This window comes from Salvia hispanica, unplaced genomic scaffold, assembly GCF_023119035.1.
Source record: "Salvia hispanica cultivar TCC Black 2014 unplaced genomic scaffold, UniMelb_Shisp_WGS_1.0 HiC_scaffold_31, whole genome shotgun sequence".
NCBI lineage: Eukaryota > Viridiplantae > Streptophyta > Magnoliopsida > Lamiales > Lamiaceae > Salvia > Salvia hispanica.
In genome coordinates this window covers 9,544-26,729 of record NW_025952036.1, presented here as the reverse complement: position 1 = coordinate 26,729, position 17,186 = coordinate 9,544, and the positions used below count along the sequence as shown (strand labels likewise).

At 34.6% G+C, this 17,186-nt stretch overlaps 1 protein-coding gene and 1 pseudogene across 1 annotated transcript; both read right to left on the bottom strand.

Moving 5' to 3' along the window:
- Nucleotides 1-6,549: 6,549 nt before the first annotated feature.
- On the bottom strand, nt 6,550-7,032 carry LOC125198875. The gene has a single exon (XM_048097124.1). The coding sequence runs from the start codon at nt 7,030-7,032 to the stop codon at nt 6,550-6,552; it is 483 nt and encodes a 160-aa protein (XP_047953081.1).
- A 4,792-nt stretch (nt 7,033-11,824) lies between these two features.
- Nucleotides 11,825-16,211, bottom strand: LOC125198880 (annotated as a pseudogene).
- Nucleotides 16,212-17,186: the final 975 nt, after the last annotated feature.

Genomic DNA, 17,186 nt, shown 5'->3' with positions numbered 1-17,186 from the left:
ATTAACTCTATGAATGATTAGAAAATTGGACTGTTTTGGATAATAGAGAATAGAAAGGGAATGGGGCAACCATAGTGCACCCTATCAACCAAGCAATATCTAGCCCACGACCTTACCAAATAACACACGCATATGTATAGGGAACATGTCCCATGTGAGGACCTGGCCCCCAACTCTTATTATCTCTACACAATAATTCCTCAAATTTCAACATTCTCTACTTATAATCAAGATAATAAATTAAACAAAAAAATAAAATCAAGATAAACAAGACATGTTCACATGTATTTCATGTTAATATTCTCTATTCCATTCGGAACATAATAGCGCGCGTCGTTTTAAGATTAAAGAGTCGACGAAACTTAGATTGACATCTGACATCTCCTAATTTTAAAATGACACCAATGTTCAACTCCAAATGAAGATAGAGTTAAGTATTAAAATCAGACCATTGTATATGAACACAAACACACACATTATAATCTTTTCTACTTTATAGACATGAGTTAACAAACATAATAAATATATGAGGACAACACACTATGCCTTGGGACCTCATGTTATGCAAATGGACATGCATAGTAAAATCTGACCATTGTCAGATTTAAATTTAGACAAACCATCACTTGCCATAATTGGTTGAAAAGCTATTGTGCACTCATCATTATAAGTGTATGTGCAAATTGAAATTTTACGATACTGAATATCATGAAAATTTAATAGATTCAGTTCGTCGTGTAGAATTACATCATAGACATTCCACATGAATACTTAAAACACATATCAAATCATGATGGCAAGTTTCTCGTTCAACATTAAATATATCACATCGTTTATATATTGACATGATAAGATCATTCATGCACTCGGTCCATGCAATAAGGATATGCTCACATGAGCTCAATTTCGATTATATTGATGCAATACTATGATGACACGACAATATATATAAAACCCTTAATTCAAATAAAAATAATACTAAATAATACTCCTTCTATCTCTTAAAATTTGACACTATTTGTCCCGGCACGGATTTTAAGAAATGTAATAGAAAGTGGGAATGAGAGTGTGGAATGTAGGGTCCATTACCAAAAATGGTAAAAGTAAAAGGTGACAAATTTTTAGGGATTGACGGAAAAGGAAATATGTGACAAATTTTCAGGGACGAAGGGAGTATATAAATTTACCTGTATTTATACACATTTAGATATTGGACATGAATGCCAACACAAAATTAAATTATTTTAGACGACATCAACTCATATCTTTATCATGCGTCGGTACCAACATGATAAGTGATAAAACAAGATAAAGATTGTGCGTGTTAGTATCGTGTCAAAAATTGTTACTCATGCAACATACAAAAATTGTAAAACCACAATCACTACCGATTTAATTTGTTCATAAAATAAATCCAAGGAGTAAGAGTAGCAAATGAATGACAGTTGATAGTTTATAGAAGAAACAAAGAGAAGGTGAAAGTAGCGACATGAAATTTGACATCAGACGACAACACACACGACAGAAATATTGATCGCAAAATTAACCATAAATTAGATCAAACATTCGACCCCACCGAAATTCCCTACAATATGTTAAATAAGTTCATAAATGTAAATGACAAATATGAAACTGCAGTGATGTAAGAGATCAAATGGTCTAGTCTTTTCCTTTTGGCCCTCATAGGCCATATAGCTCAAGTGGCGTCAACGTTCATATTGCCAAATAATTAATGAGCTGCAATTCAATCCAATCAAATACTCTTTTTGTAACGTCCAATTATTAGTACTCCTACTATTTTAAATGACGTTTTGGATTTTAATACTCCATCAAAATTGACCCTAGTCAATCCTCCTATTTTACGTCTTTTTAATTTTTTTTTAAATATTTTTTACCAAGTAGTGATTGTTTCGTTGAGGATAAATAGTCATTAATTCAGATTAATCTGGGTACAGTTACTTTTTTCAAATTTATATTGTGAATGTGAATGTGATAAGTTTAAATTCGACAACTTGATTGTTAGACCATTAAACAACAAATGGGCTATAGATTAATTCCATACAAATCAACAGTGGAATTTCATACTCAACCTATAAATGGGCTATAGATTAATTCCAAACAAATCCATATCTGAATCTCTATACTAAAAAACTATGGATGTCCTATAACATCATTCTTACTTCTTTGAATCTACAAATTAAAGGTGTGTCCACAATACATGTAATATTCAGGGGAATTAAACCTGATTAGAGCAAGCAATTACACACTTATCCAGTCACCGCCAGTTAGTGGCGGAGCCAGAATTTTTACGATGGGCCGGGAGGGCCAAAAAGAAGAAAAATTCTAGCTCTGCCGTAGGTAATAATTGCGGGTATCTCTTGATGTTTTTGTCATTGCAGATAGTCGGAGGTAGACCCTCTAATATTTTGCCTTTTTTATCATATAGAAAATATTAAAACTAAAAGAATGTTTTCAAATATGTAGTACTCAAGAATAAATGCATATCAAGCAAATTTAATCACATCAAGAATAATTGATATAAGCAATTTGTGATGACCTACTAAAAACTACTAGTAATAAAATTAAGTTTTTTCATAAGTAAAACAAAATTATTTAATTATAGATATTAGAAAATATAGGTAAAACTATTAGTTATATTACAATAAAAGTAGTTAAAATACAATATTACATTGGGCAAATATATAAACTATAGGAGTGAGTGAGAATCGAACTCAGCATCTCCTGCTGGTAAGATCTTAAGTCCAAACACCTTGACAATAAATATTTTCCGAATATATATATTATACTTAAAGTTTAAATGGCTAGGGGGGGCCAAGGGGCCCCATGCCCCACCGTAGCTCCGCCTCTGCCGGCGGTCGTGATAACCAAGGTCCAAGTATAGCATCTAAAGAAGAACAATAATCGTTTGAAATCAATCACCATGTATAACATCTCAAGAAGAACCTTGATCGTTTCTACCGAGGAACATGTATGCATCACCAACTATAGCATTTCAACAAGAACAACGATTGTGTATGATCAACAACATGCAGATATGGAAAAGAACGGAGTTATTTTTTCATAAACTCAACCCTAATTGGGATATGGAAAAGGTCTTTTTTGGCTTGGTATGTAGATTAGAGGTTGTTGGTGTCCTACCTTTCCCTTTTCACCTAATCAAGTGTGTTGATGATCTTATCAACGTTAGAAAGAGGAAAGAACCAAGACTCCGAGAAAAAGCATAAATCAGTGATATTTTGGAGGTGGTCGTGGTACGTCTTCACTTTTCACAATTTTTCGGTTGAGTAGCTTCGTTTGTCTCGGTCTTGGTGGTGGTGTTTTTTTTTGGTGTTTTTAATTTTATGCTTTTGGCTGTCTCTTGTTCTTGTTGGTTGGACTTCTTTTTGCAGAACATGTTTTTCTGCTCTCCAAGCTTTCTGCTTTGGTCCTTGTCTGTTTTACGAGAAGTGTGGGGTGTTTGTGGCAGCCCTATATACTTTTCTTAGTTTTCACCTGGTTTGTGTCTTTAGTTGTTTGTACTCTTACTCTTAGCTCACCATCGTTTCTTAGCTTGAGCACTATTCATTTTTAATTAAAAAAAACATGTAGATATCACTAAGTATAGCATTTCGAGAAGAACTTTGATTGTTTCTGATAAAAAAACACACATACATCACCCCAAGTATACATCTCAACAAGAACAATCATCGTTTACAACGCATAAACATCACCAAGAACTTGGATCGTATACAAAGCATACCGTACAAAAATGGTTAACAGAGACCAAAACACAGCATGCTCAATCATGGATTTCCACCAAAGCCAGGAAGCCCATGAACCTATATAGAATTAAGTAGGAACTCAAATTTGCGGCAACTCGACTCATATAGATAATGGCTTCTCGTCTTTTCCTTTGTATCATTGTGAACGATGATTTACTGCATACAGCCTTATGAGTTCTGAGTTATGGGTGTATATACTGTAGTAGTACTATGTATATATGGAAAGTCCAAAAATTACCTTATAATTAAATTGTGCCTTCGCTTCATAAAAAAATGTGTCACGTCAAATTAGTTTACAAAGCCATAACCTCTATACTGGAGCCAAAATAATGTTAGTAATAATTTCAAGATATTTTTCAGACTAAGGTTAATATTTGCAAGAATAGGGAAGTGATCCATCGCTAATAAATTAGCAATCTCAAACTAAAACTAAATCTTAGCCATTAGATTAGAAGATCTACTGGTTAAAATAATGTCACATGGATTATATTTTTAATTAAGAAAATTAATAAATAAAATTAGAGGGTATTAATGTCAATTCTCTCTCATTAAAATCATCTTAAAACTTTAAATTTACGTAACTCTCTCGATTTAAATTATTTTTTCGCAAAAAATATATCAAATTAAAGATAATTTTATAAGGATTCCAACGAGATCTCAATTGCATATGTTCCGACGACGTTCGGATGATGAAATTTGATATTTTTTATTTTAGTTTTCGTAAATGTTGATAACCAGATTTTTATCAACAAATATATCAAAAAATCTCAATAAAACCATGTAAAAATCTCAATAGATATGTGTTGGTATTTTCTTGTACTAGTGTTGATATTCTTATGTCATATTGTTGATATTTGTAATACACTATGTTGATATAAAAAAACATTCACGAAAATTATCATATGATAACATAATGACGATATTACCCTTTTGTTGATAATTTGTCTACTATTTATTGAGATTCATAAGATTTAATCTCATCCACTTATTTTAAAATTTAAAGGTGGAGATTTGGTCTTGATTTTGGATTAGGGTGCTATAAGCATTAGAATATGACCCAGAATATTAATTGTTTTTTATAATAAGAGTGAATTACATAAATGGTACCTGATCTTTCACTTTCGCACGTAAATGGTACCTGATATTTATTTTATATCGTTTTTGGTACTTATAAATCACATTTTTGGTACCTGATGCAATTTTCTTCCCAAAATGCCCTTTAAACAAATATATTTTCTCATTTATGTCATAGAGGGTATTTTGGGCAAACATAAAATTAGTACCAAAAGTGATATTATAATATCTTCTCTCATTCTCCTAATTCTTTATACTATTATAATTAATCAATATTAATATTAATTTTTATTTTTAATATCATTCAAATATATTTAAATATAACTATATTTATAATTATATTTAATTATTATTGTTATAATACTAAAAATTGATAGTAATTAATAAATAATTGTAGTATAATTATATAAATTATGAATCACATAATATTATATAATAATAATAATAATTATTATTATTATTATTATTATTATTTTACATTAAATTAGTAACTAATCAATATAGATTATTATTGTTATAATACTAAAAACTGATAGTAATTAATAAATAATTGTAGTATAATTATATAAATTATGAATCACATAATATTATGTAATAATTATAATTATTATTATTTTACATTAAATTAGTAATTAATCAATATAGATTATTATTGTTATAATACTAAAAACTGATAGTGATTAATAAATAATTGTAGTATAATTATATAAGTTATGAATCACATAATATTATGTAATAATAATTATTATTATTAATTTACATTAAATTAGTAACTAATCAATATAGCCTTAATAAAAATATAACATTGTGAATTGTATTTTTAGTTAGGTGTTTCAACCTTAAAATGAGTATAAAATAATTTAATAAAAAATATTCAATTGATTTAATTACTTTAAATAATTAATTTAATTAGGTATTTTGTTTTTTATTTATATTATGAATGCAATTAGATGTATGTATAAATCACTAAAAAGAAAGAAGAAAAAAGAAGGAAGAAGAAATATTTTACTAAGGAGAAAAAAAATAAAAGAAAGGAGGATAAAATACTAAAAAGAAAGAAGAAAATGAAGAAAATGAAGAAAAAAGAAAGAAGAAGAAACTAATGAAGAAAAAGAGAAATAAGAAAGGAAGAAAAAATAATCACATATTTGGTACTATTTAATGGAAATTTCCAAAAATATCCCCCATGAAAAAAAATCACATATTTGGTACCTAGGGTTATTTTTGCCACTGGGTACCAAAAACGATATAAAATAAATATCAGGTACCATTTATATGCGAAAGTGAAAGATCAAATACTATTTATATAATTCACTCTTATAATAAAAAAAAAACAAAAAGTTGATGTTCCTAAAAGCATTCAAACACTAGCCTATAGGCTGCTGAAGACCAAAACCGCGCCACAACCATTTACTCTATCACTTATACACGCATTGACATAATATATAGAGTATATAAAATCATCATTCATAGAAGGAAACGTATTACAAATAAATTATTTTGAAGATATTCAATCTTTAACATGTAATTTAACAATTTAATTGAAAAAATTAAATAACTAAAAATGCCTAAAACAAATTAATGAGTACTAATAGTATTCACTAAAAATAAAATAAATGTGCCCACCCAACTATATTCCATTTGCGTTACCCAACCGACTTTCTGCACGCCACGTCAGCGCAGATCGCAGGGGTCACGTGAGCGTCGCACCGTCCTTCAACAGGCTGTTCTGCGCCGGGATCGCCGCATACCGCGACGGAAAGTCTCGGAAAACTCCGTCGTCCTCGAATTGACCGTTTTGCCCCGGACCTTGATCAAAATTCAACGCGTAGCTACAAGGATCATACTGGAATTTCCCCGACTTCGGCCGCGCCGGCGCCTTGTTGAACCGCCTGATGAACGTCTTCCACTTCGGCCCCGCCACTAGCTCCGACCATTCCCTCACCTTCTTAAACGCCTCCACTCCATCGCTCCACCAACTCCGGTCTCCGGCGACGTCTTCGGTCTCCGATGTCGAAATTCGCTCCCAATTTTTGGTTTTGGGCGTGCCGTAGCAAGGGAAAGTCCAGATGCAGCAGCAACGGCGCAGGAAGAATGTAGATTCGTCGAAAGCGTCGGCTGAAACGTCGGATTTCCAGTCCGATTCCGGCGCGGCTGCCTGCAATTGCGACGCCATGAGAAGTCGATTCTCTCCCTCCCGCGAACAATAATGCGCTCTTCTACCTCACAAGTTTAGCGTTCTTCTTTTATAACGGGATTATATCAAGTGTTCGTTGAGAAGAGTCACCGGATACCGGGAATGCCGGTCAAAAGGTCTTCATTCTCACATAACGGGAATATTGGTCTTTGATTAAAGTCTAGATTACACCAGAGCAGTACTCCCTTCGTCCCAGATAATTCGGGTCACTTTGACCGGGTACGGGTTTTAAGAATTGTAATGAAAAATGGGTTGAAAAAGTTAGTGGAATGTGGGTCCTACCTTTATATATTAGTTTTATAATAAAATGTGAGTAGGAATGAGTTGGTGGAATATGAGATCCACTACCAAAAGTGGTAAAAGTGAAATTAGACAAATTATGTGGGACGGACAGAAATAGAAAAGTTGGACAAATTATTTGAGACGGAGGGAGTAATAAGTAGTAGGAGTAGTATATTCTTCACTTTTTATATATACTAGAGTTCTGTAATTTGATTTGTATTAGTACTAAATTTCAAATAGATTTCACATTTTCACCCCATAATATCATTACCCTTTATATGGAGTATATTTGAGTTCTGTACTTTGGTTTCTACTACCTATGTCTATCTTATAACTCGTGAGAAATAAATTATTATGCAGATAAAAACAAAACATCAGCTCTAGTAAAACAATTATATGGTCTAATAAGAATAGAATGCGAGACAACTTTGGAATATTTATAAGCATAGCCAATAAAACTATAGTACATTGATTATATAAATTTTGGCTTATTCATTAATCTTGAAAGTAAAGATTAAGTTCACTATTTTTAGATAGATTAATCTGATAGAGTAGAAATTCCCCAATCACGTGAAGACTATGAGCAAAATATCCATTCAAAAAACCCTTTTTTTTTCTTTTGTAAACATTAAAAGGTTGGGCTTGGGCGAGGTTAACCTTTTTTCACACTAAAAGGAGATATAGTTAACGTCATAATATAATTTTTAACAAATTAATGGTACCGGTTGGTGATTGTGATTTGAGAGCGTGGCTGGAGCCAACTAAGTCGGCGGCCAACGGTCTCGTTAGGTATGCCGACGTGGCGGAGGGCTCGATATAGAGCTGTACCAGATAATATAATCTCTTCAATTGAAAAATATACTTAATATAATATGATAATTTAATTTTGCGATTCAGTAGGTTTCACAATAATGAAGATTCTCTCTTTATATACATGAATAGCATATTCGTTTTTCTTGTTCACTTGACAACTGACAAACCTTAACTGTTTAAAATGGCTTATATAATCATATTTTATTTTTTTTTGCTTTTAGTTTCTTTTAATTGTTGGATCCACCGGGAAAGATTCTATTCCTACAATCATATCAATCCGGTGATTTTTTTTTATTAGTATATATAATATAAGTATAATGAACTACTTCCATATTTTGCAAGGGTAATAACTCATCTAGGGTGATAACTACTTCCATATTTTATAATGAACTACTACCAAAATATATCTCATGAAATAAAATTGAAAAAGCCCTTTATGAGTTCATCAATTAATCTCTTATTTCTTCAGCAATATTTCACTGTAGTACAATACAATATATATATATATAGGGTTTTGATCTATTAAGACCAGATTTAAATACAGAAACGCAGAACAAAGGTCATACGTAGGGCATTTTTAGGTCATAGTTAGTTTATTTTTAGGTCATGCTAACAAAGCATGACCTAAAATAATCTTAACATAACATAAACTCCAAATCTTATAATATGACCTAAAACTACTTAATTATGACCTTCCGTGTTTTGAGTTAATTATTGACCATTAGATTATCTAATCCTAGGGCCAAGATTTGGGCTGCATTTTTGGATTTAAATGCATTCTTATTTTGATCATCTCCTATATAGGGGTATATATATATATATATATATATATATATATATATATATATATATGGATCCCATTTAATTATTTTTTTTATTTCATTAAGTAATTAAATTAATTAGGCATTAGTTTGCTATTTGTAATTTTTCAAAAATACATTTTTCATTCCCATCAAATTTTCAATTGTAAATTTATGTGATTTGCTTGGTAATAGTACAAAATAAAACACGAGAATATGATGATTGTTTGTACAAAGTGTTGTATTTTTGTTGGTATTAGGTGCATTTATGTTTGATTTAATTATTGGTAAGCCATTTCTTTAGGGCTAAGCAATTTACAAATCACACCTACCTTGTTTTCCGACTAAAGCAAAACTAATTATGTACCTTTAATTAAGAGTATCTAAGTTAAACTATTTGAAACTTCTAACCATAATGACTCAATGTATCACTTGTCTACTTTATAGAGTAAGTTAAGATAGCAAAATCTTTGTCCTACATTTTTTTCTAAATCGGACCACTTAATTTGCAATTTCTCGCTGATTTGTTAAGCTTATGTAATTAAACGGATTGGGCTCGTTGTTGTACTCCTTTGGGCCGAATTGATTCAAAGATAAGTCATTAGTACGATCTATAGCTAAAATGCATATTACTCCTACTATAATATTTTCTTTATTTATCTATCAAATTCTCAATATTGGAATTTTGTTTGCATACTTATTTTCTTCAATTCTGGATACTGTTTGCATAAGAATTCGTGAAAGATAATGATCCCACCATCCTTTAATTGACCAATAAATTATGCAATTATCATTTTTGCGATTTCCTTGTCTAAAAAATATTTTTGATTCACAGTATTTTATAGAAGGTTATTTGCTTAATAATCTACAAAATAACTCTATTTGCAATTTCGACTGCTGAAATGTTTGAATAATCCGTCTATGACGAGTGGTTAATTGCTAACTTAATAATTAGTAATTCCAAACTAAAACTAAATTTTAGCCATCAGATTAGAATATCTAGTGGTTGAAATAATGCAACTTATATTTTTAATTAAGAAAATTAATAAATAAAATTAGAGGGTATTAATGTCAATTCTCTCATTAAAATCATCTTAAAACTTTAAATTTACGTAACTCTCTCGATTTAAATTATTTTTTCATAAAAAAATATATCAAATTAAAGATAATTTTATAAGGATTCCAACGAGATCTCAATTGCATATGTTCCGACGACGTTCGGATGATGAAATTTTGATATTTTTTATTTTAGTTTTAAGTAATTGTTGATAAGACATGATTTTTGATCAACAAATATATAAAAAATCTTGAAAAATGCTGTCAATCAAATCCTTGTTGATATTTTCTTTGTACTAGTGTTGATATTCTTATGTCATATTGATGATATTTGCTTGTAATACACTATATGTAGATATAAGAAAGACTAAAGTCCCTTTTTGGTCCTTAACATATGACGATTTTTTGATTTTTGGTCCATAAAATTATCTTTTGAATTATTTGGTCCATCACAAATAAAAATGGGTCACATTTAGTCCAAATCTAACGGAACTGTTTAAATTTAACAGTCAACGTTTTTTAAATCGATTTTGACCGGATTAAGTTAATAATTATGTTTAATTAATGTCTAGTATATAATTAGGTTAGGGTTAATTAGATATTAGAAATATGACTGCGGTTTCGGATTTCTCAAAGAGGTCGGCGCCGAACGACTTTTCCTCCGACGGAGCCTCTCCGTCGATGAAGGCGGAGGGAATCAACGGTCCAATTGCGATCAGCTCGTAACGGCCGAACACGGCGAGCGCTTCCGCCTCGAGCGAGTCGAAGGTGTTCACGAGCACCTTGGGCTTGCCCGGCTCGGCGTCGAGCAAGTCGAACTGCTCCTTAAACGCCGCAAACGCAAAATTATGCGTTTCCGAGGACGAAGGGAGGAGGAAGGAGGGAAGGTCGGTTTTGGAGAGCAGCGGAGCTCCGGGGATTTGGATTTTCCAGCCTGTATTATCCGATTTCTCGGTGATTTCATCGGAAAATCCTTTGAAATAGTGGTAGTATATGGTGAAGACGGTTGCGGGGTGGATCCAGAGTTGCACGCACGCGCCACCTCGGTCGCCCAGGGGAGGATGACCGTGTAGACTAGGCACATGACGGGGCGGCCCTCCTCCGCTGCGGCGGCGATGGCTTCTCTCAAGGCCTTGGAGCCGTTGCTTCGTATACTAGTCATGAATTTTTTGGTGTCGTAGCTGAGCTTGAAACCGTCGTCGTATCCGTCGTCGAATCCAAGGAAGGTTAGGCCCTTGGTGTCCGCTAAGCACGGCACACGGAGATCTGCTCGGCAAAGGTGACGCAGATCCCCAATTTTATTAGATAATATATATTAGACATTAATTAAATATAATTATTAACTTAATCCGGTCAAAATCGATTTAAAAATCGTTGACTGTTAAATTTTAATGATTCGTCAGATTCGGACTAAATGTGACATATTTTTATTTGTGATGGACCAAATAATTCAAAAGATAATGTTCTGGACCAAAATCAAAAAATCGTCATATGTTATGGACCAAAAAGAGACTTTAGTCTATAAAAAACATTCACAAAAATTATCATACGATAACATAATGACGATATTATCCTTTTGTTGATATTTTGTCTACTATTTATTGAGATTCGTAAGATTTAATCTCATCCACTCATTTTAAAATCTAAGAGTGAAGATTTGGTGTTAATTTTGAATTAAGGTGCTATAAGCCCTAGGAACCATACGTGTTTACAGTAATTATGATGTAGTATACGCTAAATTGTTTTGTGACCGCACAAAATTGAAAAATACTACTCCTAAAGTTTAATGTTTATATACATAATTTTTAACCCTCTAAAGCTTTAAAAACGTGTTATTATTTTAGATTTGAATCCAAGAGAAACAAGAGTTACTTTGGGTTGTGATGATTCACTATTTACACGAGTGCTTAGCACCAAGTATCATACATGGTAAATCATTCCCACCTCCAACGTTGATGCACAAGGAAAGCTCTTCATATATGTAGGCTCCTCGAGTTCCTTCTCAAGAAATCATACCCCACATCAATGGCTATCCTCTTCATTAAACCCGAACCCGCCTTCGCTTCACGTGGCAGTGCCCGAGTATAAACGCCATCCCCGCCTCCCTCGCCTCCATCAGCTCCTCCACCTCTGCCTCCCCCTTTGTCTATCTCCGGCACCACAAACCCCACCCTCTTCATCGGAACCTCCGCATCCTCACTGTCGTCCCCAACGCTAAACGACGAGGGTCTCCCACGACCGTCATCTTCGTTGCTCTCGAACCCGTCCTCGGAATGCTTATTATGATGGCTCCATTCCGACCGGATGAAATCGGCTATCGTGCAAACCAGATCCTCTTCGAACGCAGCGTCATCCAAGAGGGCGTCGTGGTATCCGTAGCGGGCTATGCACCGGTACACTCGTACTCCTGGGCCGACTCTCCCAACGAGGAACCTCTCCTCGGTCGAACGTGGGGCACCGGGACGTACTTGATGCACAAGAAGACCAAAACCTGGTGGAAAGCCGGGAGGTTGGCGACGAAATGGGATAAGATGGCCGGAATCCCGGACACGAGTTCCGTGTGGATGAGGCCGATGCCCCGGACTCGGACAACGCCGAGTTCGGGGCCGGCGCTGAGGAGCCAGTTGAGGGAGACTTTGTTCTGTACGTCGAACTCGTACTTTTTCCGTGTGCCGTAATGCCAGATGGACATGGCAATGAGGAAGACGAAAGACAAGGCGATGGGGACCCAAGCGCCTTCGAGGAACTTGATCAGCGCAGCCGAGAAGTAGAGCGTTTCAATGGAGCCGAAGAAGAGCGTGAAAGCGATGGCGAGAAGGGCGCTTCTGTTCCAGCAGATTATGATCACAAGAGACATAAGGCATGTTGTCACCAACATAACGGTTATCACTGCCAGACCTGTTATACGAAACAGAACGTTACACGCTAACATATTCGACTGGTGATCGAGTATTTATCGGTTGTGAACATTACCCGATGCATTGCTGATGTGCTTTGTGTTCCTAAAGCCGATTGTAACAGCCAAGCAAAAGCAGCATCAGAGTCCAGTTGATTTCTGGGATGTAAATCCGGCCGAATATCTTAGAGGATGTGGGATTATCTTGACCTTCGGGAAGCAACCGAAAGCGCTGCATTGCTTGATGATGGAAAAGGTCCCGGTTATCATGCCTTGGCTTCCAACCACAGCTGCGAGTATAGCAATCGCAAGCACCGGCCAACGCAGCTTTTCTGCACCATAAATAGCTATATATAAGAGCCCCAACACCACGCTTACATAGCTCAAGTTGAGATGGAACGATGAGGAATATCGTATACCAGGGACTGAAACATAGAACCCAATGGGGTAGTCGCTCTCGATTATGTGATGCGTTGAAAGATAAGCCGCTTGTCCCATATAAGCCAAGACCAAAGATGGGTAGACCACAAAGCTAAACGCCATCTGCAACGAGGCAGGAATAGCGATATTTTTCATCTTTGCTAACATGACACATATTTTGCAATCGACTAAAGAAAACCACCCAGTTCGAATTTACCTTGATGGACAACTGGGAAAAGTGACCAAGATCAGCATACATGGCTTCCGAACCTGAACGTGTAACTGCATTTAGATATTGGTTTCGAGGAGGAAATGAAACTACAAAATCGTGAGCTCTTAATACCTGTTATACATAGCAAGATCCCGCCCAACGACATCCAGCCTTGACCCTGTGTCTTCTTCAAGAACTTATACATGTAATAAGGAGAGAGTGCCTGGTAAACATGGGGATTCCAGTGGAAAATATTGTAGATCCCAATGGAACTGATGCACAACAGCCAAGTTATAACAACTGGTCCGAATAAAAACCGATCCGGTGGGTCCCAAAATGTTGCAAAGAAAATAGGAACACCAGAATCATGCAAACAACTGGAACTTCTATATCTGCAGGAACATACAAATTTAACAGTATGTCACCTTTGCATAATATCTTAAATCACTTGCATAATACATCTCATATGAGATAAATGTTCAAAGTTCCAGAGCAATTTTATTCTGCCTTTTACCCTATAAGTTTCTCTTTTCATCCAAATTCTTTTCCAGTTTGTCAGTTCTTGGAGCACTGGAGTAAACAAGTGCACTAGAATGATACAATATACCTAAAAGAGAACCACATAAGGGAGAATAGACGACGATCCAAGCAAAACAAATACTAACATTCTTTTCTTTTTCAACAAGGCCACCGTTCAGTTCCACATTATGTTTTTACACGTGGAACACGGAATGAATGAGCCAACAAATATTAGCTTGCTGCAACAAGGCTTAATACTTTATACTGTATTTTAACATTTTCAAATCCACGGATGTACTGTCTAGTAGACTAGAACTTTTGGGATGTCGCATCGTACTAAAAAGTTAATCTCGCTTCATAAGGTCATCGAACACAAACAAACAACGTTGTCTTAATCAGAGTTGCATCTCTACATTAGCGTACCAAGAATGGTCAATACTTAGATAATGGTGATATATTTAACTTTGATGAAGACCAAAAAAATTGTCCTGGTATAACAAAGGCCCCACAGCATTATCCTTATTTTTGTACTGGTTCCGTCTACAAAAAAATTCCAATCCAACGATAATCTCTAGAAAATCAAAAGAATTTTGGAATATGACTTTTGATTCCAATGAAAACCTCAAGGATAACATGCCTTTTACCCTTGTTTGACCAATCTCTACAAATTCACACTGTTCACAGAGTCAAACATGCTTTTAACCTCGGCATCTAACTGAAGAGCTGAAAACAAACTCTTAAGACAGAGCTAAAACATGGCAAGGGAAATAATTGATTTACACTGTCGTGTGCAAAACGAAATCATAAAAAATTCTACTACAGTTTACCACCTAACAGAAGAACTAGCTATCAAGTTTGAGCAACACATTGGTTATAGACAATCGATGCCAGCATGAAACAAGACAAACTTGAGGAAGTTCAAAGACTCACATTGGTGATGATGCTTAGAAACAAGAAGCTCCAATCCTGATACTGCTGAAAACACTGTATACTCAAACAAATCAAAAGCAATTCTCATATCATATCCAATCAATTCATTCCCTAATCTTTGCAGCATAACAAAATCAAAGGAATAGATGCCTTCTCATACCCGAAATCGCAGGAGTAAGAACTCCATCCCCAATCACCATACAAGCCCCAAGTAAAGCCAAAGGAGCAAAATCATCTGCAACACCCTATGCTTCTCCAATGCAGACCTCAATCTCAAACCAACACCACTGTTACAAGATTCATTATTTTCCTTCCGGTATTCATACAAATCCTCATCAGCAAGCTGCCCATTGGGCAGAGTGCTCACTCGGGCGTGACGGCATAGCAATGAGTAGAGAGCAAAAGTCCCACCCTCACCATTGTCATCAGCTCTAAGCACTATGAACACATATTTAACAAGTGGTACCAGGGTTAGTGTCCAGAACGCAAAAGATAGAACCCCAAATATTCTTCATTGGTTTCTGAGTGTTGAATGTCCTCTGCAAAAGTGCTCTTGTAAACATACAACGGAGATGTGCTTAAATCCCCATACACAACTCCCAGGCTCTGATAAGCCAATGCGAATACTGTCCGCCAAGATTCTTTCTGCAACAAATTCACAGGGAAAATAAATAGTCCTAGTAACAAATTATCAAAGTTGATGCCTTTTCTCCAAATATTTGGGTTCAAGATTTCACCTTTAGTGTGTGTTTACCACTACATCCTTCGTTATCCATCACGGGCCTCCTTAAATCCACCTGAAAGTCAATTCTCAGCTAACATCTGATCTGAATCAACACCTAAAATCTGGTTTCTGCAAAACCAATTCAAGAATGCTACAAGGAAAAGGGGCACTTTTGAAATAGGGAAAATCTGAAGAGCAAACACTCGCTCAAATCTACACAGAAGATGGTGGAAATTGAGTTAAAGACGGTTTTCCAAAATATATACTACTACTACTACATACATATATATAAAGTACACTTACTTGTGTAACAGTAATAAAATATTATTATGAGAGATTAGTGTAGGTCCTTAGCTGTCGGTAGAATATTCAGTTATATAAGATCAAGAAAAGTGAAACCAATTGAAAAAATTAAGAGGTGTCAAGCATATAAATGCGTGGAAATTGGATGGAGAAAATAAAGCAGTCCAATTTTGTGGGATAATGGATGAGTTGTGTAAGTAGTTCAAAACCACCACACCAGAATTAATTAATACTTTCTGAGCAACCCTCCTTGTCTTATTTGCTCAGCACCAGTTTCAGATGTTTGTAAACAAACACATACACATACGTGCGGGTATCTGTGCATTTTTTAACACAAACTGTAGTTATTACTCCATTTAGCTCCTTAAAGTAACGTATGATGAGAAATTATTTGGGTTTTATGCATAAGTTTTTTCTTCTTAAATGTTTGCTTTGATTTGATATTGATATAAGGCAGGGAAAAGAAAACGTGGCAATGGGCATTAGAATCTCCCTTATCAAAACAGAGATTTGTATCTTGCTTTTTTAACACCTGTTTTAATTGTATTGTTATTCTCCTATTTGATAAGTACTCTTTTCTATATTATTATCCTCTTTAATTGCAAATTTATTACTATGAGAATTTCTTATTTTTGCATGACGATTAATCCAAATGTTAGTAAGAGTACTGTCCCTCCGTCTCCGTATTAGGTCACTTTTTTCCATTTTGGTCTATCCCCAATTAAGAGTCACACTTCATTTTTACCATAAATAGTAGTAGGTCCCACATTCCACTAACTCACTTCACTCACATTTTATTATAAAGCCGATATAAAAAGTTGGTCCCACATTCCACTAACTTTTTCAATCAACTTTTCTTTACATTTCTTAAAACCCGTGCCCAGTCAAACCATGACTCCTAATGGGAGACGGAGGGAGTATATTTTATTCATGCACAAAGGAAAAAAATCTAATAATGCATTTAAAAAAATGTCAGTTCTGGAATTCAACCCAAGCCTAAACACAGCTCTTTGACTTTGACCACCATATTTGAGAAGTCTAGTCATCATATTTTATTGAATTTTTTTATCCCATGTTCTCTGGAGTAAAAAATACTCTCTCCATACTAAAAAAAATTAGACAACTTTTGAAACGACACGAATTTTAATCAAAATTAATAAAGTAAGAGAGATAGAAAGA